The sequence below is a fragment of the Accipiter gentilis genome, chromosome 22 (assembly GCF_929443795.1).
Source record: "Accipiter gentilis chromosome 22, bAccGen1.1, whole genome shotgun sequence".
Taxonomy (NCBI): domain Eukaryota; kingdom Metazoa; phylum Chordata; class Aves; order Accipitriformes; family Accipitridae; genus Astur; species Astur gentilis.
This window is the reverse complement of record NC_064901.1, coordinates 19,039,293-19,066,183: the sequence shown is the minus strand read 5'-3', so window position 1 is coordinate 19,066,183 and position 26,891 is coordinate 19,039,293. Positions and strand designations below refer to the sequence as shown.

Below are 26,891 nucleotides of genomic sequence, written 5' to 3'. Positions count from 1 at the left end.
AAAAATGGCTTAAGCATATCAGGTATGCAGATTCAGCTCTTGATTTGTGGAACTCTATGACTGAGATTGGCACAGAAACACAATTCTGAAAGGAGCAAGGATATAATGCTAGTTTATTTTTAAAATCTGATGAACCAATAAACATGTTTATAATATCTTAAAATTTCTGAAGCATTCAGTTGAGGCAATTATGAGCAAGAAAATTCTAAAACAAATCTCTAAACAAATCTTATTTTCTGACTGTTACAGAAGAAACTTGTGCAAGTAAAAATAAGTTGACATTTTCTGTATGTCTTTTTTGCATTTGATTCTGCACCTTCACCACTCCACTTTAGGCATCTCATTTGAATCTGTAATAGGTGTTTTGCTTTTATGTGTCAGTTGGTAAAAAATAGGACTGCAAGGGACTGTACTGGGGATTATATGAGATGATTAACTTTTGCTATAGTTTAATTGTGTTTGGATTAGCTGATTCAATTCTGAGGTGGTAAATGGCCCTTTAGTTTTTAAGTGTATTTTAAAAGACTGTTATGTATAGTAAGTGCTAAAGAAAAATGCCCTTTTACTGCAGAGAACTAAAAATTTTCTCTTATGAATGGTTGCTGGCTTTTCCACTGAATGGAAGAATGTAATGGAAATAACTTCTTTCCCATTCTATTTTACCCCTGGATTTTTATCCATATCATCAAAATTTTGTACAGCTTAAAGCTGGCTTGTGAACCATCTAGCCAGGAAAAAATATTTTCAGAAAAGCACCACAAAATTGAAATTGGCCAATTTGGGGTCCTAAGAGATTAGGCTTTAAAGCCAAGATACTCTTTTATTAAAGCCAGTGAACACAGCTACTAAATGACTCTTTAAAAGGACTGTGGTGTAATTTTGATTTGCAGAACTAATTCACACACAGCTGGAAGTCACTGTAGACACTGACATTGCACTTGGCACTGCAAATGTCTAAGACTCCCTGAGATTTTAAGCTAAGCATTAGGAAAAAATCCATAAATCTCAGGATATTTAATGCAATGGAACAAGTGAAGAGCCAATAAGAGGTTATTGGGCTGCCACTGCCAGCAACATTAAAGGATAGACCAGGCATCAGACTGCAGGAAACTCCTAAGCAGATCCTGACAGAGACCATGCAGATGCTAGCCCAAACTTCAGAACAAGAACCTCAGATCATTCAGAAATACTTTTGAGTCTACGTCTAAATTCCTCTTCCTTGACCGAGTTTCTTGGAGGATTTGGAGCCCTCTGCTGTTACTGTGTGTTGTCAGTTAGGGCCAGCTCTGCTATTTAATCAGACTAAAATCATACTTGATGGGATGCAAGAAGATACACTAGATGATTGTGCTGCAGTCTCATTTCATGGAAAGGCTGATTTGTTTTTGTTTCCTTTCTTAATCTAGGTACAATTTCATGATGAAAAAGCCCCATGGACTGCATATGAACATTACTAATGAAAAAAGTACACTGAACAGCTGAGACTAGCATTAAGTTTGTGAACCTCTTGGCATGGCTGAAAGAAGAAAGGGAGAAAAGTTGCCTCTTTGCATTCAGCAGTTTGGGGGATGTTCTGCAGCAAAGCTGCTCTAACCTACCCTAGAGCTACTGAGATTCTTACAGTCATTAGACATGGCTGTATAACCCCGCCTTGTCCCATCTGGGCAGAAAGACTGGCTTACTGAATTTGCAGAACCAGCTCTTCACTTCTTCATGAATTATTGTCAGGAAAGGAAGTGAAAAATGAGAGGATCGGGAATACTTCTTGCCTGTGGACTGATATCAAAGAGACAGGGAGATGCCTGAAGCATAATCCCATCTAGGCACGTCACTGAGAATACAGTCACCTGGCTTTGTCATTTGTTTTATGATGTTAAGAAAGCACCTTAATGACTGTGAACGCTCTATTAAGCACTGACAGATTTATATATTTTTAAGGTGTTCATTGCTTGTAAACTAACCAATGCAGATGAAAGGACACAGTACCAGAGTAAGAAATCGGCTCTAGATTTGCCATTCAGATCACAGGATGCATCACAGATTTCAGACAAAACTAAAGCCAAAGGTAATTTTTTATGGTTCCAGCAGTAAAAAGAAAAAATCTTCCCCACCAGCAGGACATTTTCTATCTGAAGTCAATAACTAAATTTATTACATAAGTTATGAAACAAATCAATAACAAAGTGAACTCTGAGTGACTATGTTTTAATGGATAAATCCATCAGATCCATCTCCTGATGAAGATGCCCTGAGGCTGAAGACTTGAAGAATCTAATATCTGTTACAAGAATACATACTAGAAGGAGTTTGCCTTGTTCTTACTATCATTCCTAGATATTGTCAGAAAGACAGCGGACAAATGATCTTTCACCTACATCAGTAGAGCCACTTTAATTTTCCTTCAGTCATACTCTAATTCATTTTATTTCCCCATCAACAATTCTACACAAGATAATGGATTCTTAACAGTTAAAAACCAAACCAACCAAACCCACAAAAAACCAAAGCGCCATAAGCATCCGTTATCTCTAACTCTACAGTATATTTTTGATGCAATATGACAGGTAATGCTGGTTTGACGCTCAAAGTCGATTACCCTAATGTGCAGAAACCTCTCCTGCTAACACAAATGCTTCATGTACACTCTATTGCAGTCTTGATCCCAGCTTACAACCTTAAGACAAACTTGTGGGAAGGTTTTTTCCAGGTGAGCATACCCTGGATATTCTCTGCTCCCCAGCAAACACGGAAACAGAATGTGAACTACCAGAGGTATCTTTAATTGACACTGAGGTTACATCTGGAACAGTTCAGGAATACAAAGAATGTAAAGGTATTCTAGAAATCTACATTAGTAAATTCCTTCACGATAAAAGGGGGGACCCTTGTTGGTTTAGTACCTGCTACTGCAGTACTTGCAGCAATAATCTACTCATTTGCAGTGGTATAGCTCAAGTGCCCTCACTGACATTCGCAAAGTACTCCGTGGCAAACCATAGCTCAGTGACCTACTGAGTTCTTCAGAGACAAAGCTACTGTGCCTTGCAGGTGATATTATGCTGATATACACATGTCACTGTTTAAGCAGCTTGAGAGGTTACTGCAAAGACCAGTGAGTTGTATTTGATACATACCATGAAGTAAGTTAACTGAGGGTTATTGCATGCCCTGAGCGAAAGAGAACAAAATTTAGCCATTATAAATGGGAGTTTAACATCTATTTTTATCACTTTTACTCAGTGGGAATTGCAGTGTCTTTGAAAAGACTACTGCTACTCTTAAGAAATGATGACCTGTTTTGACAGCTATCTATCCCATACACAGGTGGATACAAGCTTTCCTTCCTACAGAAGGTAAAAGATCATGATCCTCTAACACCTTTCTAAATAGCTACAAGCACTTTAATACTTGATTAGTAACACGGATAGCGCCTGCAGCCTTTTACATGAACCTTTGCAGCTTGGAAGTACACCTGTGATTCACACACACCGAAGGCACCTTACCCCTGTGTACCAATGGGCAGAAGGCAGAAGTGCTTACATGTGCCTGAAACTGGTAAAGCTTGTATGCTCGTTCCAGAAGTTTCTTGCGCAGTTCCACTTTAGACTTCAGGGCCTTCCAGTTGGTCACTATTGCCTGCTGCTTTGCTTTCAGGTCTTCTACCTGCTTCTTCGAGCAATGTGTCAGCACACGATCAGCAGAGTGGATCAGCTCCTGCAGCTATACACAGGGACAAAAGAATAGCGTAGGAAAGAGAGAGTCATAAAGATTCAGCTAATATCAGAAAAGTTATGATAAGGGCTATGTTAATTGTACATGAAACTACAATTCAAACAACATATTCTGACCTAACTTTTCTCAGGCTAAACAAAAGCTTCCCTAATTTCAGTTCTATGGAATAACAGTGACACCCAGTGTTTGCTAAGGCTCATCACAACAGTGATTTTTCAGATATGCAGGCAGATTTCATTTCTCTTTTTATTATATCATTTATTACATGAGTAATGCAAATAATAGCTAACCATACCTTGTTTTCCTCAATGACCATATAGATTAACTGTGACTACATTCCCTTCACGCATATCTCATACTCTTTTGCCTTTAAAAGTAATAAGCAGCTGGTAGGATCAATTCTAGTGTTAAACTGCCACAAGGCCAAGACACGAGGCCACTGATAAATAATACTGGAATAACTACTTCAGTAATCTCAAGATAGCACAAGCTGTGTTAACTATACCATCACATTTACTAAACAAAGGGATGAAGAGAAAACTCATACTAATTTTATTGGTCTAGTTGAAGCCAAACAAATCTCCTATATACAAGGAAGCTGTTCTCATGAGCTGAAACTTTTCACAAGTTTGTATAATGAGCCTTATCCTTCTTTCTCACAGTCTGATTCCTACCCCTCTCAACTTGTTGAAAATTCCAGACTGCTGCCCCATCCTTCCTTCTGTAATCCTCTATAGTCAATTACTGCATTTTATGTTCAAGGAATATTCAGTTTCTCTGCAAACAGAACAGATTCTGGATTTTTCCTTGTAATCACCTGGAACACTTTGAAGGAGACAGTAAGCATATTATAAAGCCTGGTATAATCATACTTTTCAAAAACAGTGATCAAAAATATCCCTATGAATCACTTCAATAGTCAGTGCTTGTTATAATACGTCCCTTTTTTGTAAGGTTTTAAATTACCTACTTTATCACTGCCATCAAACCTTGAACATATTGAAAAAGCAGAAGACTAAGGAAGATTATTAGAGATTTCCAGTCCCTCACAGAGAGCCTGTAATAATTTTGTTCACAACACTAAATTATTACTATGACTGTCTTGGAAACTTGAATTTTGGTTACACATTAAAGACCACAAATTACTTTCATTACCTGCTGCTCATTCCCAGAAAGCTCATGCTCCAGGGCCACATGGTTCCGGAGCTGAGTTTGTACACCTCTCATGTCCTTAGCAACGTCATCTGGAATACTTTTGGACTTCTCCTAGGAGGAAGAAATCAGAAAAAGCTTTGCCGCTTTCTACGTCCAAGTAAAACACATTACAAGCCTATTTTAGTCATTTTGTGTAGTGTAACTCATACTGCACAGTTAGGACATCCTGGGTTACTCAACTATGACAGGTAAAAAGAAGCTGGAAAAATCTGTCCTAGTACATCTTTCCTAGTAACTCACTTCTAAGTATCTTAGTGATTAAGCTATCCAACCAGACTGTGAGAGATGAAGCTTCAAGTCTTTCTTTGATCAGACAATACAGGAGAAAGTCTTGCAGGCTTTGTGTTGGGAATCAATCTTGAATAGCTACTGCAGTGACATAGTGAATTGTTAAAGTAGCATTGACAACCAACAGTTTTAGGCCATTCTTTGGGATACAGGTGGTCTATATGTGAACCAGCTTTAGATAAAAATTTAGTTACACATGCTCAGGAAAAAGTACTGTAAAGATGAGAGAAATGGAGAGACCATCACATAAAAGGAGACTTAACATTTATTTAGCTCAACAAAGATTCTGAGGGGATGTTACATAGATATGCACTGAGAACACAGCAAGCAAAAAGAAAAGGTGCTTCAGCTGGAGGACACCACTGTTGCTAGACTAAAATGATTAGAAACTTGCTCCAGGTCAATTTAGGTGAAAATTAGCAGAACATTTCTAACCATTGGGGAAGTGCATTTCTGTAACAGATTCACAGGCTGGTTTGGGGTACCAACAATGCATCTAGGTAAGGTGCTGTAAAAGAAGTTGCATGTTGTAGTTGTCTATGCTATGATGGCACTGGAGTTGGTGACTTAAGCAAGATCTTGTAGTACTCTGTTCCTATAAGAAATGGCTTTCCCTGGTAGACATCTGACCAGGGTACACAGTAAGGGATAGGCAAGATCACTGAATTGCTGTCCCTCTCAGTAATGAAGCTTATTAACAAGACGTGATGCTAGAAGTGTGTACTGATTGCCTAGACCAAACTTAGCATGGGGATAAACCAACAGCTGGTCTGTGAAGTGTTTCTGAACTATCACTTGTCCCTGCCACAGAATTAACTACTTCATCGCTGAAGTTAAATTTACACCAGGTTCTGAAAGCCCCAGCTGGTATATGGTGAAATATTACGAATTTGACTTTCCATTCACCACAGGGAAAGGAAACAGTAATAACATAGTTGAATAGGGCAGCTTCTGCCAGCACAAGCAAGTAGAAAATCTACTGCACATAACCTAACAAAGCCCTGCTGCCCTGCAAACAGTGGAAGCTCTGTTGGATCACTGCCTCCTGTACACATCTGCATTAGGGAAACCACACCTCTCATTACAGCAAGGATGTTGTTTCTCTGTGAAATTCTTCAGGATGCACAGATAAAACAGAAGGCTGAAGATTTTCATTGGGACTTTTCCCCCCAGTTTTCACACTGGGACTGTTTGAAATTATTGCCAGTACAGGGCACTGAAATGAGAGGAAAATATTTTTGGCCCAACTTTTCACATCAGGTCACATGATTGCCTGACAGCCTTCCAGGCTAACAATCACTGTAATCCAGACAAACGCCTTTTTCACAAGACAGTTCTTTCTTCAGCACATACAGCTACAATGGTGTACACAGAACCACCACAGTGAGGCAGTAAACAGTTTCTTAAGGCTGATGACTGCAAACAAAATTACTATATGCAGCCCTGGTCTTCTCAGCTTGTCCCACAGATCAGCAACTCTAGGTGCACCTGGTTTCACCAATGGTTCTCATAAGGTGACCAGTCAGGCATCTAAGGATTACCCATGAGTTTATTTTTTTTTTAACACTTTGAGTAATCACACATGTTTCTTACTGAGATTTTTTTTTTTTAAGTCAGCAGCAAGCACACTGAGAATCATAAGAATACTCCACAAATTAAGCTGAAATGAAGTTTGTATTGCGTGAGACTTTCCCCTTATTTTTTACCTTAATATGGGCTAGAGCATCTGTCAGATCTTGGTAACACTTGTGAATCTCCTCAGCATCTCTCAGCCGCTCACCTCGTAATCTGGTGATTTCCAACAGCTCCTCCCAGGAGTTCCTGCAAGGGAGGATGGGGAAAAGAACCATGTAAAACATTTAAACTAGGAGTAAAGAAGATTAACAGTCTGAAGACCTCCTCTTACTTTGTTTTTAATTCCTGCCATTAAATTCTGTTAGAGTGATTCTCTGAGGGGCAGCATGTGTCTCACCCTACTCTGTCCATGCCTTCCTCTGTGCTCCAGGCACTTAAATAGATGGTCCTATATAAGGGTGCCCCTCTCCAATATGCTTTTCAGGTTTTATATGCAGGACTTTGACGACTGAATCAGACTCTACTATTCCCTCATGCTTCTCTTTTGGGCCAGTTTGGACCAATGCCAGACATAAAAAGCTCAGAACATCTTAATGTTGTTCTGCAGATCAGTCATGGGATTCAAATTCAAATATCAGAAGCAATAAAGAAGCAACTAAACTCCTAGCCTTTCAGTTAGGTGATCCTGTTTCAAAGAGCAAAGGAAATTCACTCACCCCTTACTTGTAAAGCACTTCTCATGCAATTTACAAGAAGCCAAATCAGCAACCAGGTAATGTCTGCCTTATAGTAATCTGTTTTCAAATGAGGCATGGCAGCAGCTCCGTATCAGTGAGCAAACTGCATACTTTGCAATTAGAGAATTGGGAGGACATGCCTTATCCTTTTCTAATTCCTTCTCACTTCCTCCTCCTCGAGAGTAAATTGAAAGGACAAAGCATTAGAGAGATAACACAAGACTCCTACCTTAGCTCTTTTTGCTTCTGTCGAATTTCCCGGGACTCAGAATGCCCACAGTTCAGCAAGTTGTCTGCCAGCTGCTGGCAAGCCACAACTCTTTTCCCAGCTGCTTCCAACTGGTGTCGGAACGTGTCATATTTGGCACAAAGTTGCTTTTGAAGGAAAAACAATAACAAAAAAAGCATTCTGAGTGCTCTATTTTCACAAACATACCTTCTCAGCTATCAGAGCACAGCCAAAAGACAGGTAATAAACTGATCATATTTGGAGATGGAGAAAATGCAGAGAATGACTGGATTTTACCCCCAAAGACCATGAGGACCTACAAACTATTAGCAAAACATGAGGTTTGCGATGCAGATGGGAGGCAGAAACATTATTGCCAGGGATAAAAACAATAATTCAATGTACAATGAATTTAAATTATTAAATTATATGTTTGCACTTCATGAATGCACATGTGTATTCAGTACTATAGTTGGGTAATGTAGTCTGATTTTAAGATTTAGGACACAAGATATTTTGAAATAAATTACAAAAATGAGGATTCTGAATGGCTATTGATTTCTAACAGGCTCACATTAGATTAGTTTCTGTGCCATGTGAAGAGGTATAGCTGTAGATGTCTGTACAGCAGCATTTATGATGAAAAAAATCCTTAATGGACACCACACTGAAATATCTGGTTATTAAAAAATAGAAAGGAGCTGCTCTCTGAATGTGTAGACATTCTGGCATGCTGTTGTTTCATGCAGCTCAGCCCCCATGGCAATGCTGCCTGCCTGTCACAACAAGTCAATGCTTCCCACCCAATCTTCACCCTTTTCTCTTCCAGTCTACCAGTTATTTATACTTACTTTTTACTCTATTTTATAAGTTTTCACAACAACCTTAGAATCTGTTTACAGTCTCACTACATACAGTTTTATTGATCTGTTACTCAAAAAACTCACCAAGATATGTTCATAATCATTTCCATAGTCTTCAGAGCTGGCTGTTTGTTTCTGCTGAGTGATCCAGTCTTGCAGATCTTCATATTCTCGTAGAAACTCATGTAAGACAAGAGTCTCATCCAGCTTCTTCCCTCTGTTGGGGGAAGGAGACAAGACAATACAATTAGACCAAGGGAATATAAGAGGAGGGCAATCAGTAACTATCTTTGTATTAATCCCCCAAACCTCTCACCATCAAGACTAATTCTCTTTAATGAAAGAACTGACTTTATTTCTCAAGATTGGAAATTATGTTTGTAGGATGACAGCTGTCGGCCAGGTCAGACTCATTGGCTGAGTTTCCCAGAAGAACACTGTGCCTAGCTGAGCTCTCTCTCTGGTTTGTGCTTTTTGTGGTCTGTTTTTTTTTTCTTCTCATGAGAATACCCTTCATTTTTTTCCAGATCTGTCCTGATCTGTCTTTCTAAAGATAATTGTAGTACTTATGAAAATGAAAAGGAAATCTTTCTAACTGAAGATGGTGCATCAGGAAGGCAAATGCTATGAAAGCCATTTTATGCTATTCTGCTCATATTGCCCATTCAGCAAAATTGCTGCAACCTGCTGTGTATTTCTGATTGTCTAGAGTATCTTATAATACAGCCTGACATGTTGCAGGCCTTCCACAGTAAAGAAAATATCGAGTTTCCCTCTGCTAACGCTGTCTGGCCATTGTGCAAACATTTCAGGAAAGATGAACCTGGCTTCCCTGTTTAATCACAAATGCTCATCACAAGGGATGTAGCCTGCTGAGAGAGTCCAGCCCACCAAGGAGAATGCAGATCAGAGGTACAAACTAGAGCACCAATAAGGCACCATGAGACCCAGGTTAACATTAAGCATGAATGAACAGAAAACATTTCTGTGTTCAACACACACAAAGGTTTTGATGTTTCTAGACAGACTATTTCTTTTCCTGAACTTTTCATTCACAGGATTTTCTATTGATGCTTTTACTTTTTTAATTGTAAACAAGAATAGAAACAAAAGGCAAAATATCAGCATTTCCTTTAGGCTTAATTATTCTAGTATTCAGTCTCATTTATTGTTATTCTGTTTGCAGAGCCCTATTCCTTTTCTGAGTGAAATTTTTGTGGAGGAAAAACCTAAAGTATTCAGACATTTGTTCCTTCCTGACAACAAACCAGAAGTGTTTAAAAACTCTGTGTACAAGAAAACTGTCCTTTTGTAAACATCTTACTGTAACAATAACAGAAAGGAAGTGAAATGAGAAGTAAATCACTCATTCAAGAATAAGACCCTTCCTATATTAGCACAGCCACTGGGCATAAAGACAAGTGGAACTGTAATTTCTCCCTTCTGCTATGTAATGAACTAAGTAATTTTCAAGCAATGCCAAGGAAATCTTTTAAACTATTTTTTTCCTTTTGATAGCAGATTCCAAATACCACAAAGACAAGTCAGAATCCGGCATCTCAAGTGCCCTTAAGGGAGGATGATGAAGGGTAAATTTGTGGGCTTCAAATCCTTAATATGTAGTAAAACTCCCTGAATAAAATGTAGAGTTCTTGCTTAGCAATAAAGAAAAGCTCATAGGTGCACAGAATTCTAATATAGAAAGAAGCAAGCAATTTCCTACATGCAATTGAAAATAGAGGAGATAATGGATATGATCTAAATTCCAGTGATGCACTGGGAGATATCCCTTATCGATGTCAGTGGGTTTGAATCAAACCTAGGATCCAAGGGGCAGTTCTAGTTTATACCTTGCTGCTGCTAGTTCCTGCAGCTCCTGGAGTCTTGAATTTACTCGTTCCTTTGGTGCATCAACCTCAACGTACTGGATGGAGCCCACAACAGGAAGAGTTTGGGCACTTTCACTCAGTCCTTTCATCAAATTTTGGTAAATTGCAATCTCATGCTCCAGTGCCTGGCAGAGAAAAGAGGATTGAGAGCCAGTTGTCCAAGATATCCACTGTTTGAACTTTTACACCAGCCTAAGGTGTAATAATTGAGAAATTAGAAGAGGAGAAAAATTTCTGGAAGCATGTGACATTTCCAAGACTTCATCAATTTTAGATAGTTTTCTAGCGATATTTTTTTTTGAAAAAACTGTACATAACTTCAAACAAATTAGGTGAGTAAAGACAATTAGAAATTCCTGATACATTATTAAGCAGAGAAAAGTATTCCTGGAATCATACTCTATCTGGCTTCTGCATGCATTTTTTGACACTGAAAAGCAGATAGCAGATCATAGTCAGTTTTGGCCTCACAAAAATAAGATGACAATATTCACCATTCTCATTTTTCCTCAAACTACATTTTTTTCCAACCATATTAGTAAGCTGCATTGATCTCTTCTATCAGTCCATTCACATGTAGACATACATCAATGTGAAATATCTTGGACACTTAAGTACCAATGAGATAGATAGAAAATTTTACAACTGCAGACAAACAAGAAGATCAGGCCAGCGTACAGAATTTAAGCAGAGAAATACCTTATGTTTCTTGAGGAGTTTCAGTGTTCCATCTTCATCCTTACCATAGTCCTTGCTTGTCACAAGTGGATGTTTTTCTGCAATCCAAGCCTCCAGGTCTGAAGTGTTCATTAAAAACTATCAGTTAAAGGGAAAGCAAATTAGTTTCTACCTCAATTTTCAAAATACTCATGATGTTTTTTTGACCTAATAAATTCCAAATGGGGGGTGCACTGTAAGATGTACTGCAATGTTTTAATAAATAACAAATAAAGAATATTTAATCCCAAGAACTACTATTCCACACTGTTCTGTCAAATCATACAAAGGTGAAGGAGGCCACAGATAGAAGACTTCAGTGAAGGATAACTAAGGTATTCTCCAGGCTTCAAAGCTCTGGCAGTAAGTTTCAGGTTGTCTCACTTTTCTTTCTTCACATCACTATCCTTACTTGACTATTCCTTTACCTTATTCACTCAGGGTAGAGGCTTACTGTATAATATCAGTGTGGTATTTCTCCTTCCCCTTCCTGAGTTCAAATCACCTATAAGAATCAGGCTTCATAAAGCTTATAGTACGGACAGCTATTTTGATAGATGGAGGAAATGAGAGACAGATGTTCAAATTCTCCAGGGAACATACTTTAGGTGGGCCCATGAACTCTGCAAATGCTGTTTATGTCTACAAAACTGCATGTGTTATCTGAATAACTGCACTCCTACATGACCCACTGATGACAGAAAATTTGGGTTATCGAGACAAATATTTGCATGCAATATTTTTATTTAAACAGGCTAAACATAAAGGTCCAGTTTCCTGTTGAAAATAATAGGGTCAAAAGTCCTAACTCACTCTCAGAGTGAAAGAGTGTTATCAGTTCCTCATTTTGTTGCCTGAAACATTGTTGCCTGGAACAGTTAAGGATTGGATGGCACAAGAGATCCCTTCTTGTCTGTTTTCCTTATTATAATTCTCCAGTATGAAGGGCCAGTTCAGAATCCATTGCATTACTTAGGTCAAATCCTGAGGCTGTATAAAGGTATTGAGAAAGGAGCTACTACTAGGAGAAATGTGTGTTCTACACACAACCATAAGGGATGGGTACAGAGCCTAAGGCAAACCTCTAGAGCAGCAGCTCTAAACTGGGGGCTGCATTCAGCTATGCGACCCAGCCCTCTATTCCCACGAGTCTGGCCTCAAGCAACTGAAGTGAATACCAGTCCTAGCAAAGCTGTTTTGTTATTCACTTTAAAACTTTGGTCTTCTTGTTTGTCTGAAGAAGCTACCGTGTAAGCACTTTGCTGTAATTTGTACCTCCTGGAAGCCAACTGAGTGCTGCAGCTGCTTCATCCTTTCCTCACAGGCCTTCTCCAAGCCCTGCCAGGCAGTCACAAGCTCCCGGCATTTCTCACTTATTTTCTGAGCTGATGGGTGCTGGCCTACAACCATTGTCTTTCCTTTATCCAGGACCCGCTGGACTTGCTGTTTGTGGGCATTCACTTCTGCCTGTAGTTCCTGGGAATGAGATAAAAGAAAAAATAGGAATAAAGGAAGGATATGTGAGGACAAAGAAATTCTATGTGCTCTTAGTCCTAAGCAAAACTGGCAGCTGGTGATGGTGGCCAGAGTATAGCCAGTGGACAGAAGGACTGCCTGTTTCTAAGATCAGCTGCAGCCTCAGCCACTGGTCCCTGCCCCACTTGTATAATGTTCGGCTCTTGGTGCTGCCATTGAGGGCGGAGATAAGAGTCTGTAAGGTGGCAGCAGACATCACTTAACTTCCCTACACCCTCAGCATTGTTCACTGAAGTCCTCAGCCTGGTCGTCTGGCCTGATCCTGCCCCTTCTCCTTACCATGCACCTGCCTCTTCCCCTGCCCAGCAGCCAGGGAGATCTGGGAGATGGAGCAGGCCAAAGGATGAGACACAAAGCTGGGGGATTCAGAAAAGAGTGTTGAGCTGCTGATGGGAAAATAAAATATCCCAGAAGATGAATGGGCTGGAGGATGATGGGAAGAGAGACATTGACAACAGTACCATGAAAATCATTACACTCCTGCTGCATAAAGCCTCCCTACTGGTGTTACAACCCTTCTCATGGAACCTGCAAGCCAGGTGCTGCAAAATCCAGTGTTGCCTGTGGTGCAGGGTAGCTCTAAGGTGCCCTTCTGGCTGTGAGGAACAGCTACAAAGAATCAAACTCTCCAGAAATCAGTGTTAACTTGTCTTTATAAATATATTGACTGTGACTTGTTCAAACCATTTTACAAGCAGTACAGAACTAAAATAAACATTAAATGGCTGTTTTATGCTTTCCTAGAGGATCTAGCATGCACATACCTCAAGACTGCATGTATAATGAAGCAGTAAGTATAGAACTAAAATAGAATGAGCATGTAACAGCCAAAATATTCAAGCCAGATCAACCCACAAAGCAAAACCCTCATTTTTTTTTTCTATTTAGTGTGAGGTATGCTAACTTTTTAGTCACTTTTAATGGGAAGAGCTACAAAACTTCTCATAATAATAATAATACTGCAATATATGACAATTTTTGCAGTTCCCATAGGAATTTCACGTTTGCTGTGAAAATCATCACACATTGCTGACTTGTCTCAATCCACTGGAACCATTTTAGCTGGGCCAGTGCTGGAATCAGTGAATGTACTCATTGAAAGTGTGGCAATATATTTTGCTTGCAACAGCCTTCCTGAAGGTAAAGGAGAAGTGTGCAGGTGCTGGTTTGCAGCCTGAGGTGAAATGCAATGTGCCAATATAACACCCTTGATTAAACAAGTTACCTTGTGTTTTTGCAACAGGCTTCGAGCCACATCCAAGGACTTCCCACGGTTGGTGGAATGGGCAATAGGCAATCGCTCATTAATCCAGTTCAGTTCCATGTCATGATAATGGTAGAACTCATAGAGATCCACTGCAGCTTCCAGCAACTTACGCCTCTCATCAAGAGGTGCTTGCAAAGACTCAAACCTAGGGGTCATCCATTAAATATATGTTAAAACAAAGCTTTATCCTGATTCTGCCAAGGAAATTAGGCTATGATACCACTGTGAAGATTAAAAAACACTGGACACTTCTTTGGAATTAAATTTCAATGTGCTGGCTGCACATACAAGAATCTCTTTTCCAGAAGGCCACTTTTGGGACGTAGACTTATACAATAACACTAAACATAAGCAGAGGAAGTGATTGCGCTTTTGAAGTTGTAGGCTTGTCCTGTGATGTTTTAAGGAACTAGACAGTATTAAATGCTGGATCACTGCACCTCTTAGAAAGTATTAAATGCTGGATCACTGCACCTCTTAGAAAGCAGTGGGAGACCTGTAGATAAGCAAAGGACTAGAGGTGGAGGGCAACAGGCAAGGAGCAAGGTCCAGTAATAAAGGTTGAGGTGGGTCAACATGCAGCTGTGTAGGTGCAGATCAAAGCACACTTGTGGTACAACTGGGAGGAGAAATCATTCCTGAATATGGGTTAAACTTAATAAACGAAAAGACATTTTCTAGAAGGGAGATCAAAAAATGCTATTTGTCACAAGGTGTGGAGACAAAAAGAGAGTGACACCTCACCTTTTCAGATATTTCTGTGTTTCATCCAGAATCCTCTGGGAGTCAAAGTGATTGGTAGCCATTTTCCTCGCATGAGATACAATAGAGTTCATCTTCTCTGCCAGCTCACGTGTCTCATTTTCCAGCTGTCTGTGCTGCTTGAGTAGATCACGGCTGGAGCGCAAATCATGGCCTGTCTCACATTCCTGAAGAACTTTCTCAATTTTCTCTATCTTCTTTTTGGCATCCTGCCAGGAAGGATTACAGCACACTTGTACTGGCCTTCCAACATAACTTTCTCTCACTCAGCCCCTCCCACGACCATTTTCTGGACACAGTTCTTAAATCCATATGTCCTTTCTTTGTAACATGATGGCCAGGTGTCTCTAAGAGGCACCTCCTGAGAACATTTTGTTTTGCACACTGTTTTGGAGTACTCTTCTCTCTGAGACACTAAAGCACATCATTAAAAACAGTCTCTTTGAACTATCTTCAGTGACATGATACAAAACAATCTTCAAAGGCTTCAGATTGTAGCTACAACACAACAGCAGTTCCGTGACATACTGGTATTGAAACAGCTTCACAGCACATTGTTCCTCTTATACTATTTGCCTGGCTGGCAATGTACTTAACACAGTGCCATGCCTCCAACCCCCGAACTGACTCCAAGCAAGCAGTTATGTCTGCACAGCACTGACCCATACAGGGAGTTTTGATTGTCTTCCCAATACAGGATGGCCACACAGATGCAGTGCAGAGCATGAGTTCAGGAGCTTTGTGTCTTGGTGCTGTGCTGGCACTGTTGACTTGCTCACAGCTTTGGAGTGAGCCTCGTCAGCGTTACATTGGGTTTTCTATCCTGAGACTGTAGACAAAATGGGCACCTTAAAATACACTTTTATCTGGATGGTATTCTGTTCTTTTTCGTGAGGACCACACAACAGAAGAACCAGGCTCCTAGGCCATTCCTTCCCTCTGTTCCCCATCACCTCCTGACCTGGAGCAGTTCCATGAGCTGTTCTTGCTGCCCAGCTTGTCTCAGCTTGTCACCTCGCTCTATCATTTTGCCATACAATTCTTTCCACTTCTTTTGAAGCTCTGACATCTTCTCCTGGATAGAAACTGCAGCATAATGTTTGTCTTGAATCAGCTGATTTCCTTTCTGGAGAAACACAGCACATCATTTTTTTGAGCAGACCAGCATCTATGAAGTTTGGGACAAAATGGAAGCCTTAGCTCCAAAACTGCCATCACCTTTATCAGTGTTGCAAAGTGCTCCTCATTAGCCATCATTTCCTTCTCTGCAGCCTCATGCCACTTCAGTTTGCGTAGAACATTTGTTGGATCACGATAGGATTCATCTGATGCAATCCTGTACTTCTCTTCTATCCATATCAAAAGCTCAGCGGCATCACGATTAAACTCCTTACAGAAACAAATAGGATTAAATTAATTTAACTTCTGATTCTGTGTGGGTTTGCAGTGCATCCTTGCTGTTAGGATCAAGCCCTGATTTTTTTTTTCTAACAGTTAGGAAGTGTGATATATTTTCATGTTGAAGTTGTTCTACATAATCAACACTCTTAATTGAAGAGGTATGATCTTGAACCATTGACAAGTAATATCTCCTAGTCCCTTTTTTACCACTTTTACTAATCTGTGCCTTTAATTGTCAGTGAAGGCTTGCATTTTTGACAGAATATTTTAACCATAGGTGGTCCAGTCCTCCAGTATAAGTTTGTATCTCAGCACTGGAAGCTAAATTTGGTGCCAAAAGTACAGTTACTGTAAGTTACTGTGACAAATTATTAAGGCCCAGAACAATAATAAGTAATGAACAGAATAAACTTATCCAGTAGACAAAATATTCTGTTGATACTTTCATTCCATTTTTTTTCACTCATCTCCATTTTTGTTTTGGTATTTTGCTATGGTTATGGCTTTGTAACAGTTATCACCAATGCATCACCTGCTCCCTGGAAAGTGAAATTCTCTGTCTTACAGCCAAAGAGAAAGTAAGCTGCAGTAGGAATGCTCAGCAGTTTGAGATTTGTCCCATATTAAGAGAAATGGTAAAATTATTTCACACATGCCTGACCAAATCTGCAGTATCAGTCCTTTTACCTGCAGCTGTAGGGAATCCAACAACCTCTGTTTTCTCTTGGCATTGCTTTGTATCAGCCGCTCCCACCTTCGCTGGAGAGCGACCATTCTCTCTTCAATACTATGAAGAAAAACAGGAAGTCCAATGCAGTGCTAGTCATATTAGTTCCCCTTGGTTGTACTGTAGTCATGACTATGATATAAATGGAATCTAGTTCAACACCTCTGTTGACAGGACGAAGGGATATACAGCCCTGTCCTATAACCATGCTGGGCTCACCTGGAAAGCAGCTATTGCTTGCCAGCTGCTCTGGATTTTACTCTTGTATGGCTGCGTTACATTAGTGAATTGCAGTCACGTACATGTGACTAAAAGAACCAGACCTTTCTCTTTCCCAAATATTCCACCTTAACTAATAATTTTCTCTGTGATGTAAGTGTGATGAGGCTCTGGAATGGACTTTTAATGGTAGTAGTACTGGCAAGAAATCAGATTTTAAGATCAGTTTTATAAATTTGTGGAGGGAATTTTCAAGACATTATGACTGTGATCACAAGAACACGGTCTTTTCGACCCAAGAGGTCCATTCTGACCCTATATTTCTAATTCTTGTTTATGCAGAGGTCCCCTTACTAGATCATAGTGGCTCTAGCACAGTAAAGGAATTGGAGATGATGGTTCAGCTTCAACGAAACCATGAAGGAGCTGCTTCTGATGAGTTATTTCCTTGTGAAGTCTTCTGTAACTTTTTAACAGCAAACATTAATTCTAATATGTCATACTGATAAATGAAGGAATATTTGTTTTATGTAAGCATTTAATGAGTTTACATTAAAGACATTTTAACACTATATATAATTTATGATACAAGACAAATTATTCTAGCATTCTGTCAAATGCCACTTTTAACCTAAAGCATTACACTTATTTGTCCTGAGAGCACAGGAAGTCTGTATTTTTTTGAAAAAATCCACCCACCCACCCCCATCCAGCAGATCACAGTTTGGAGGTCAGCTAAATCCTGGCTCAGAGAAAGTTTTTCATCTCACCCTAATCACAGTGGATTGTTTATTAAAGCTAAATAAAAAAGGAAGAAGTTTGGACTCACACGTGTGATGCAAAGTGCCTGCTCTCTGTTAGGTTCACCCCATTTTCATTAAGTGCCTCAACTCTTCTCTTCAGTGCCATCAGCAGTTGTTCAAATTCCTGATGTTGCTTCAGCAGGCTTCGAACAGCATCTACGTGGTCCTGCATTTAAGGAAGAAAATGAAATCAAGTGTTTTCTTGGTCATATGTTGTTTCTGTAGCAACGAGAAAAAATTTGGACCATATTTTCCCCTTTCCCTTTCAGACAGGAGATATAGTGTATATTTTGCATATGCCTAACAATGTTCAGGGCTGCAAACAAGCAGCAGGTGTTTAGGTTTGTATCATATCTGGTTCTTCAGTTTTATGTTTCCATTATGGTTCCATTTTCACCTTTTAAGAAAATCTGCATTCTGAATTTATGCCAGCACTCTGGCACATCTAGGTACGTGCAATACGAAAGGCTGCAACTAAGTAAAACTTTATTCCACTAAGCTGGCCCAAAAGTTTTGAGGTTTCAGTTTCAGCTGAAAACATAAAAGGTGGAGAGATAACACAGCCTCCACCTTCACTGATCTTGTGAATAGTGCCTGCATTTGTTTTTTCCCTTCATTTACTTTAATGTTCTTAAAATACTCAATGGAAAGAAACGGCTTTATTTTTTTAAAGTCAGGTTTTTACTTCACAAAAAAAAAATTAATTTATTATGGTCAAGCCGAACCCTTTTTTTTAATGGCTAGCCACCAAACTGAGCTGTCAATTGTATATAAACCATCTGACATGTACAAACACAGCAACAAATCACAACTCTAGCTGTTTTTAAGATTTTTTTTGAGAGACGTTAAGCTTCGTTCTCATTGAGTAAGAACATAAGAACATTAATAAGAACCTTAAAGTCTAGTTTTCAAGCATTAAAATGCCATGAACATAAGAATTAGGAAACTGATCTAATTAAGAAAATTGTTGCTACTCCCTGGATGGGGAGACAAAGTAGGAGAAAACAAAATCAGCTGCTGTACATACCCCAAGGTCATCCCCCCGGAGGAAGGCCTCATGGCCAGAGAGGGCTGCATTGATACGGTCTCCCTCCCTATTAAACTTCTGCAATTCCAGGCCGTCCTGCAGCTTTTTCCGTCGTTGTTCCCACATTTTCTCCAGCTCTTTGTTCTCCTTGGCAAGCCTCTCCATGGACTGGTGGACATCTGTGGTCCTGCCATTACTGGGTTGTTCATGGATTACTTTGCGCCCTAGCTCTTCCAGCTGCACAAATCTTCCCAGAGTCAAAAAGAAAAGTGAGACCTCACTGCAGAAGGGTATATATGAATTCTCTTTCATCACAGCTCTTTGCTCTCTTGCCATTGCCTAGACATTAAGCTTCCCTCCCTCCCTTTCACTCTTTTTCTGCTAGCCATGGTTGTGCACTACAAAGTACAGCTGGTTGGTTGCTCAGGGATACATGCCGGAGGCAGTAGGTGAGATTTTTCCATTTGGATTGAAAGCCCAAACAAGCAGGCTTTCCCATTAAAAGGGAGAGGAGGGCCAACTCAGTATCTGGAACTTCATAACAGTGCAGAAGGAGAACTGAAGATGATGGCAACTGGAAACATAAGGCCTGAGAAGGGAAGGACTGAGGGAACCGAAATAAAGTGTAGATGGCACTATCCGAGTGTCAGGAGAGCTTGTGGAATACTACTCCAAATGTACAGCTCTTCCTTTCCCTTCTGTCAGCCATCAGGGTAAGTATGCAAAAGCTAACTGGATTTTGTGTTCTGCAGTGTCCTCTTGACACTAAGCTTCAAGAGCATTTGAATAAACTCTCAGCATCACTTTCATACACAATTTATGTACACGATAGACATATTTCATCTTCACAGTACTGTTGTCATATCACCCCACTCTGCCCACCCAAACAGAATCTCTCTACCTTTCTTTCTGAGACCTAATTTCTTTCAGCAGGTCCTGATGTTCCTTCAGCAATTGCTCTGCAGAAGCCACATCCACACCCATTTCTTCACTGCTCAGTTTCTCCCGAATGCCTTCTGCCCACAGCAGGAGCCTACGGGTGTCTTGCAGGAAGGACTGTTGATTTTGGGCCCACTGCAGAATGTCCCGCTTCTTTTGGATCTCCAGCTTGAGCTTTGCCAGAAGCCTCTCCATGTTCTCCACCTGCTCAGTGATGACTTTGCTCTCTGCAGGGTTGGTGTCCTTAATCCTACAAAGGAAATCAAATACATTCAATTAGATGACTATTTCAGGCATTTAGAGCCTGAATCAATACTCTTTAGAAGGAATGGATTTGGATATTTACACTTCCATTAAAAAGAAAGTCAGCTAAGGCAACAAATACTCCACACTAGCAAGAAATATTGGTGTGAATATGGTGTACTGCAGAAAGTGCATTCCTGTGAAAGACTCTGGTAACACTTTTGTGGTTCAATGAATTATTCTCATCGTGAATGTACAGAGAGCTTAAAGAAGTAAAAACCTTTAAATTCATATTTCAAATTCAAACTCCTGTGCACAATTCTCTGCTATTTTTCTTCCTTCATCCTTGCTTCCCCTGATTACCCTCTTTCAGGACCTAAATGATACCAAGGGTATCAAAATGTGGAAGTAACTCCCATTAGTAGACATAACTTGTTAGAGCCACAAACATTCTGTAGTATTTATCCTCCTACAACAGTGAAGTTTGGAAGCAATCACTTCACCAATCACCCAACTGTACTCCAGAGAGATGATCTCAATCCAGCAGGCAAGTAAGCTCTTCTGGTTGCTAGAAAGAGAAACTTAGAGAGAAACTTCACAAGCTGCTCGTTCTCTTTACAGCCATAATTTACAATATTATCTTAGAGAACTAGCAAAGAATAAGGAAACAAAAAGCAGGTTCCTTACGATTTTGCAACACTCCTCAAGTATTCAATTTTCCTCTCTATCACCAGGACCTCTCTCTCAACTGTAGACAGTTTGCGCTTGTCTGACTCCAGCCCAGCAGGTGAGTTCCCTGGTTCCAGATCCCTGAGTTGGACCATCTTGTCTTGCAGTAGCACTCCTATGCTCTGACAGTCCTGAAGAAATGTCCTCACATCAGCCACCCCAATCAGCTCAGAGCCCTTCTCGTCCTTCAGAGCTTCCATGCGTTCCCACCTTGGAGAGAGAGAACCCGATTACTTGCATCTAGCCTCAGGCACTACCCCAAAACTTACCTTCACCTAGAGAGCAGATTCAATTTACAGCCTTCATTATACACGAGCTATATCCCTTTTCTATTCAGAAAAAGTCTTGTATAAAGATTTCATCAGGACTTAAGTGGGCTAAAGGGGTGAACAGTAGCACGCCCCTGCAACCTCAAAAGTTCATCTCAGTGCCATTTCAAGCAAGGGGACCCTGCTCAGCTGACCAGAACACACTGGACACGATGCCAATAAACAACAGTAGTCAAAATCAGGACCCAGCTGTGCCTCTTATTTCCAGCTGGGTGGTGTGGTACCAAGTGAATGTACACAACAGGTACTAAACATACTTTGTGAAGTCAAACAGGATTTGAGTTCCTTTCAATATTTGTGAAGGGCACCCTCACCCTGATGTTCAAGTAAGCAAATCAGCTGCTGCAGTGCAGTACAGAGAAAACTGCTCTGAATCCATCGCCACCACCTGTGGGTAAATTCATGTTGTGCTTTAACACACGTACAGGAATTGCTGCAGTTTAAGTATCTCGGTGTCAGAGGTCTAGAAGCACCCCCCAGCCCTGGAGGCATGACGCCAGCCTCAGGGCCAGCCTAGAGCCAGTGCAGCTGAGGCTGCCCCTTCCCACTGGTGACAGTGGGGATAGGCTGCCAGGCAGCTCTGAGGATTGGGACTCAACTCTGGCCCTGGCTGCCATCCCAGGCCTGCCCTGCTCGCCTCCCTGTGGGACAGGCCCTGCACGCTGAGGCCCCTCTGCCCATGCTGACTCCCCATCCCAAAGGGAGCAGGCAACCCTCGCTGCACCTTGACAGTCTGGCCCAGGCCCAGGCCTCACACCAAAAACAGGCTTCCCGGCCAGGTTGCAGCCCCGGCCCCTCGCCACAGACTAGTCGGGCCATGGGGACTACGGGCGGCCCTCCCACCTGCCCTTTTCCCTGGCTGGGGCAGTGGGACAGGCCCCGGCTGCGAGGCCCAGCCCAGGCCCCAGTCTCTGTCTGGTGGCAACAGTCGCCCCTGAATACAGCAAAATTCAGCCACACATAAAAACCTCCCCTCAGGCCATTTCTGGGAGTTAAAAATCTCTCAGATGTGTAATCTCTCAGTGTAGTCTAGATCGGGTGTGAAAGGTCAGCTCCCCAATTGCCCCCATGAGATAATCCCCTGTTTTATTGGTAGCACCTTTACCTGCTGTTGATGTCTTTCAGCCAAATCTGGATCTCAGAATATTTGCTGATACTGATCTTTCCATATTTAACGGCTAAGTTTTCAATATCTCCCAGCTGGCTTTTGCCTGCAGCCAGTTCCATTAAAAAGCTCTAAAACAGAAAATATACAAGAATGCAGAACTTGAGGTTTTTCCATTTCTGTGGACACGATTCTCAATAATCTGTCCTATCCACTCATGTCCGACTTTCAGAGTTGGCTTCTCCATTTACATGTCTGCTGGCCACCATACACACCGGCACATGCAGTTCCCCTATAGCCCTCCTGACCTCCCCTGGTGTGTACGCTCTGCCTATGCACGTATGTCCCACTCCACCGGGATGCAAGTGCACTGCAGGATTTTTTCATCATCTGGCATTCTTCTTCAAGTGGGTTAAGACAAACGACAAACAGAGTCCTCTTATACCATGATATTTGTACACAATTCCATGCCGACAGGAGAAGTTAAAGGGACATAATTACATCAGCTTCAATGAACTTGGCAGTTTATACAATAGAAGCATCTGATCTATGCATGACTCTCTAAGTTGAAATGAATTAATGGACCCTCAAAACTTCATTTCTCAACTTCATCTATTTTCCCAAGATCAATCTGATTTAAAAGATGTCATCTGTGAGCAGGGTAAAGAGGTACCTGATATTTCTGCTGCATGACCTCTACATTGTCTGCTTGAGGCTGAAGAGTCCGGAAAATGTTCTCTTTATCTTTCATCCATGACTGAAATTCTTTGCAAGAGCTACAGAAGCGGTAATATCCAATCATGTCCTCCAGAGCCTTTTTTCTGTCCTGTGAAACAGGTGAAGAGTTAAGTATTGTTGCAATAACTCCTTGCTGCTTGAAGGAAAAAAAAAAATCCTTGCATTTAAACTACAGTACACAGGTGGTAGCTAGGTAGTTTTGCCAGACACTGCTGAAAGAGAACAGAACATGTTGCCTTAAGATCACAATACTTCTTCCCAGAGCAACAGTGGTTTAAAAGCCTAAAAGAAGCAGTTGGAGATTGCTCAGCCCCTGACTGGCAGCAACGCTGCTGTACTGCTTACTACTGCTGACTGAAGATTTACCTCAGTAATCTCAGGAATATGTAAAATGAGATGTTTTTGTTGTTTTTTTAGGGCAGGATTGTGGCAGGTGGGAGTGAAAAGTAATAAACGGAGAATGTAGATTATGGTCCTTTATTTTTTCTGGTAGCAGGTAAGAGAGCCCAAAGATTTAGGAGCTGCAGCAAGCAAACATTAGGGGGGGTGGGGGGAAATTATACAAAAGAATCTGCTCTTCTTAAAGTAGAAACACTAGAATGTAAATAGGAAGTTTGCCAGTATAAATTGTGTTTTGATACAAAACTTCAATGATAATCAATGATACTCTCAAGCCTTGAAGTCCCACGGGACTTCACAGGATTGAGGCACATTATTAAACTGAAAAGCAGAAGCCAGCACAGCACTTAACCTCACTTCGCATTGCTTTGGACTTGACTATCCCACTGGAGGGGATACTATACCTCAGCCATGCTCTGTAGATTTTCGTAAAGTGAATCTATTTCATCTTGGGTCTTCCAGATGTTCTCTGGAAGAAAATGAACATCTGGGCTGGAGGTTCCAGGGAACGCAGTTTCAGATGTTGTCCAGGTTCGACCGAATGGTAGCTTAGCTGTCTTTTGATTTAAGTCACTGGGGGCTTCCGTCTTCACTGTCTGTTAAGTAAAATTTAACAGAATCAATGGAAGAGTATTTCTGATTGGATAAAAATTTCACATGGAAAGAAAATTTTGACTTGCTATTTCAAATTGCAGCATCCTGACCCTTTAAACAAAACATTTCCAGTATTTGTTTGAATCTGTTTCCTTTGTTTTATTCTGAAAGAATGAACCAAATAACTGAAAAAATTTTAGTTTTGTTTAAAAGAAAAAGTTTCATTTAGATCATTTTAAAATATTTTGATTCAGTAAAGATTCTCATTGTGTGCCCACATCAAAGTTAGGGTTATTTTTAAAAAATTTTTTAAAATTGCCATCAAACCAAGCAATTGACTGTGCTCACAGTTCTGTTTGTGGTGGTGTTTTAGTACCTGAACATTTCCAGTTTCAAAGCCTACGAGTGTCCTAGTGAATAAATGCTTTTATTTGCACATCAATACCATCTTGTCACATGCTTTTTCATGTTTAATAACAAAGCAATACAATTTTTGTTCTAATAAAAATTAATGTTGGAATGATGAGGTAAAGGAAAGACCTAAAGTGGTGCTCGTAGCTCTCAAACTGGTTTGGCTAAACATTGAGTGATCATAGAAGTCTGAAATAAGCAAGCTATGAAATGTGTCATTCATCTCCCCTGATTTCTGTTGTCAAATGAGCTGATCTCAGGTCAAAAGTTCCCTTTCTAGTCAGTGAAAAACGAGGGGCATCTGCAGAGGTTGACTTCATCCCATGTGCCTTAAACATCCATCCTGGGATGGTATGAATTTCTCCTGGAGCTGTGGGATGGTTCATCACTACATTAAGATGCAGAAAGAATTTGTAAAGATGTTTAGATTAAATGTCTGCTTGACATTAGTAAGGTTATAAGAATAAAGAGTGAGAAGGTTTTTGTGAGGAGCAGTAGAGGGAACTAATGTAGATGAATGTATTTCTAGCATTTCACAGAACACTAACTAGGTGGGCTATGAATGGCCAATGAACAACTTTGTAATCTAAAAGTTTGCCTCAATTCTAATTAAAAATTTCTTCTAAATTAAAAAAATGCTTTTGTTTATGTCATTTAGAATATTCTATTCTGGCAAAATAAAAGTATTTTACATAATTAAAAAAAAACCATTTCATTTACAATATTCAACAAAATGTGACACAACCCTTTGTCTACTTACTGCAGCTGGAGCTTGCTCTGCTGCAATGTCAGCCTGCTCTTTCAGGCGTCTCATCTCAGAGGAGTAGGCTGCAATCTCCTTCTCCAGGCGCAAGTGACGATGCAACAGCGCTTCAGCACTCGATTCGTCTTTTCCATAGTCCTTGCTGGCCAGAAGAGGCTGCCTTTCTCGCAACCATGAATTTGCTTCATCGATGTCAGCAAAGTACTGAAGGAACACAGGGAAGAAAATACTTGGTTTCATCCTGAAGATATTATATCCAGCTCCTTCCTCTTTTGAAAATTATGAATAAGGACAAATGCCATTAGATCTGTAGCTATAAGGTTACTTTAAGGTGTTGTGAAAACTATGAACAAGCTAGCTCTAAATCTGTGATGTATTTCATGATCATATCAAGCACAGATAATTCACAGAATCACAGTTAGTAAACAGATTCAAGGATTGCCTATATAACTCTTGAAAACCTCCTAACTGACTAAAACTTTATGGTGCTTAATAGCAGCAGTAAAAGGAACCCAAAATGTACAATGTTGGTAGGCACCGTGTAATTCCAACAGATATTTTCTAAAGGTTCTAAGGAATGGTCCAACAACGAACAATGAACTCGGTCTACAACAAAAGCTTTCTCCTTTTTTTCCAGAATTTGCAGTCTGCCTGGATATGGTTGTAAAAAAGCAAAACAAGATTTTGAGGTACAGAATAAAAGTACAACAGAAAAAAAAAGAAAACCCATAGTAGTGAAGGAAATGATGTTAAACTTACTAGGCAGAAGAGGTAATTTAGACTCTGTCAATAACAAAGCTGTTAAGTTTTGTTCAAGTGTCTCATGGGAACAAAAGACTGAGCAAAAAACTTAGGAAAGGGAGAATAAGAATACCTGAGATAATGTTATGTGATTTGTGAATGCTGCTTTTATAAGAGCTCTTTATTTGCATATGTGTGAATGTAGGTGTAAAAGTGTAGATCAGAATGGCAGGGTCAAATATTTCCCTGGCTTTGGGAAGTTCATGGTTGATCCAAGTCTTACGGCATGTTTCTTTTGTTGTTGGTTTTGGGTGGGTTTTTTTCAGGGTAGAAAAATGTCACACAGCTACCTACATCCCACCCTCAAAAAAGACTGCATCAGCACTATTATGTGAGCTATTTCCTTTAGCATTTTTAACTTAGAGCAACTCCCAGCTGCTCAGATCTTCTGCCTGGCTGGCTTGCAGGAGGGTTGAGACTTTGCTGCCAGAGATCTTTTTGAAGACAACACTTGAAGGCATCCGGCCACTGTTGCCCTGCATGTGGGGGCATGGGGCAGAACTGAGCCACATCTGTGTCCCCTATACCAGACACCACAGCAGAGAGAGCCCTGCTTACCTGTTTGATGAGGGCTGCTGCCTGCAGGCGGCTTTTGCGATCAGCCACCTCATCTTGGAGCTGCTGCCACAACTTCTGGAGGTTGTCCGTCTGCCTCAGAATGTCCTCCTGGCGCACAAGGTTCTTCTGGCTCAGCTCCCAGCCCCTCCTCATCACATCTGCACATACGGCCCTGTGGGAATTGCACTCTGCTTCGAGAGCCTAGCGGAAGGATAGGAGACATGTCAGCACAACTCACTCCCCACCAGCTGAGAGCGAAGAGGAGCTCCTATTCTCCACCACTGTAATACATATG

The 26,891-nt window shown here is 40.6% G+C and overlaps 1 protein-coding gene across 1 annotated transcript in view; it reads right to left on the bottom strand.

Moving 5' to 3' along the window:
• Positions 1 to 26,891, bottom strand: part of SPTBN5 (spectrin beta, non-erythrocytic 5) — a 98,762-nt gene that overhangs the window by 58,372 nt on the left and 13,499 nt on the right. The window contains exons 10-31 of the mRNA XM_049825339.1: positions 26,597 to 26,797; positions 25,235 to 25,441; positions 23,874 to 24,065; positions 23,006 to 23,158; positions 22,333 to 22,463; positions 20,857 to 21,108; positions 19,889 to 20,176; positions 18,988 to 19,234; positions 17,987 to 18,126; positions 16,899 to 16,998; positions 16,029 to 16,199; positions 15,772 to 15,936; positions 14,793 to 15,019; positions 14,007 to 14,193; positions 12,521 to 12,721; positions 11,228 to 11,344; positions 10,490 to 10,653; positions 8,724 to 8,856; positions 7,777 to 7,922; positions 6,942 to 7,056; positions 4,888 to 4,998; positions 3,541 to 3,720 (exon numbers count right to left, since the gene is read on the bottom strand). Of these exons, the coding sequence (XP_049681296.1) occupies positions 3,541 to 3,720; positions 4,888 to 4,998; positions 6,942 to 7,056; positions 7,777 to 7,922; positions 8,724 to 8,856; positions 10,490 to 10,653; positions 11,228 to 11,344; positions 12,521 to 12,721; positions 14,007 to 14,193; positions 14,793 to 15,019; positions 15,772 to 15,936; positions 16,029 to 16,199; positions 16,899 to 16,998; positions 17,987 to 18,126; positions 18,988 to 19,234; positions 19,889 to 20,176; positions 20,857 to 21,108; positions 22,333 to 22,463; positions 23,006 to 23,158; positions 23,874 to 24,065; positions 25,235 to 25,441; positions 26,597 to 26,797 (3,828 nt within the window). The remainder of the gene's footprint in view (positions 1 to 3,540; positions 3,721 to 4,887; positions 4,999 to 6,941; positions 7,057 to 7,776; positions 7,923 to 8,723; positions 8,857 to 10,489; positions 10,654 to 11,227; positions 11,345 to 12,520; positions 12,722 to 14,006; positions 14,194 to 14,792; positions 15,020 to 15,771; positions 15,937 to 16,028; positions 16,200 to 16,898; positions 16,999 to 17,986; positions 18,127 to 18,987; positions 19,235 to 19,888; positions 20,177 to 20,856; positions 21,109 to 22,332; positions 22,464 to 23,005; positions 23,159 to 23,873; positions 24,066 to 25,234; positions 25,442 to 26,596; positions 26,798 to 26,891) is intronic.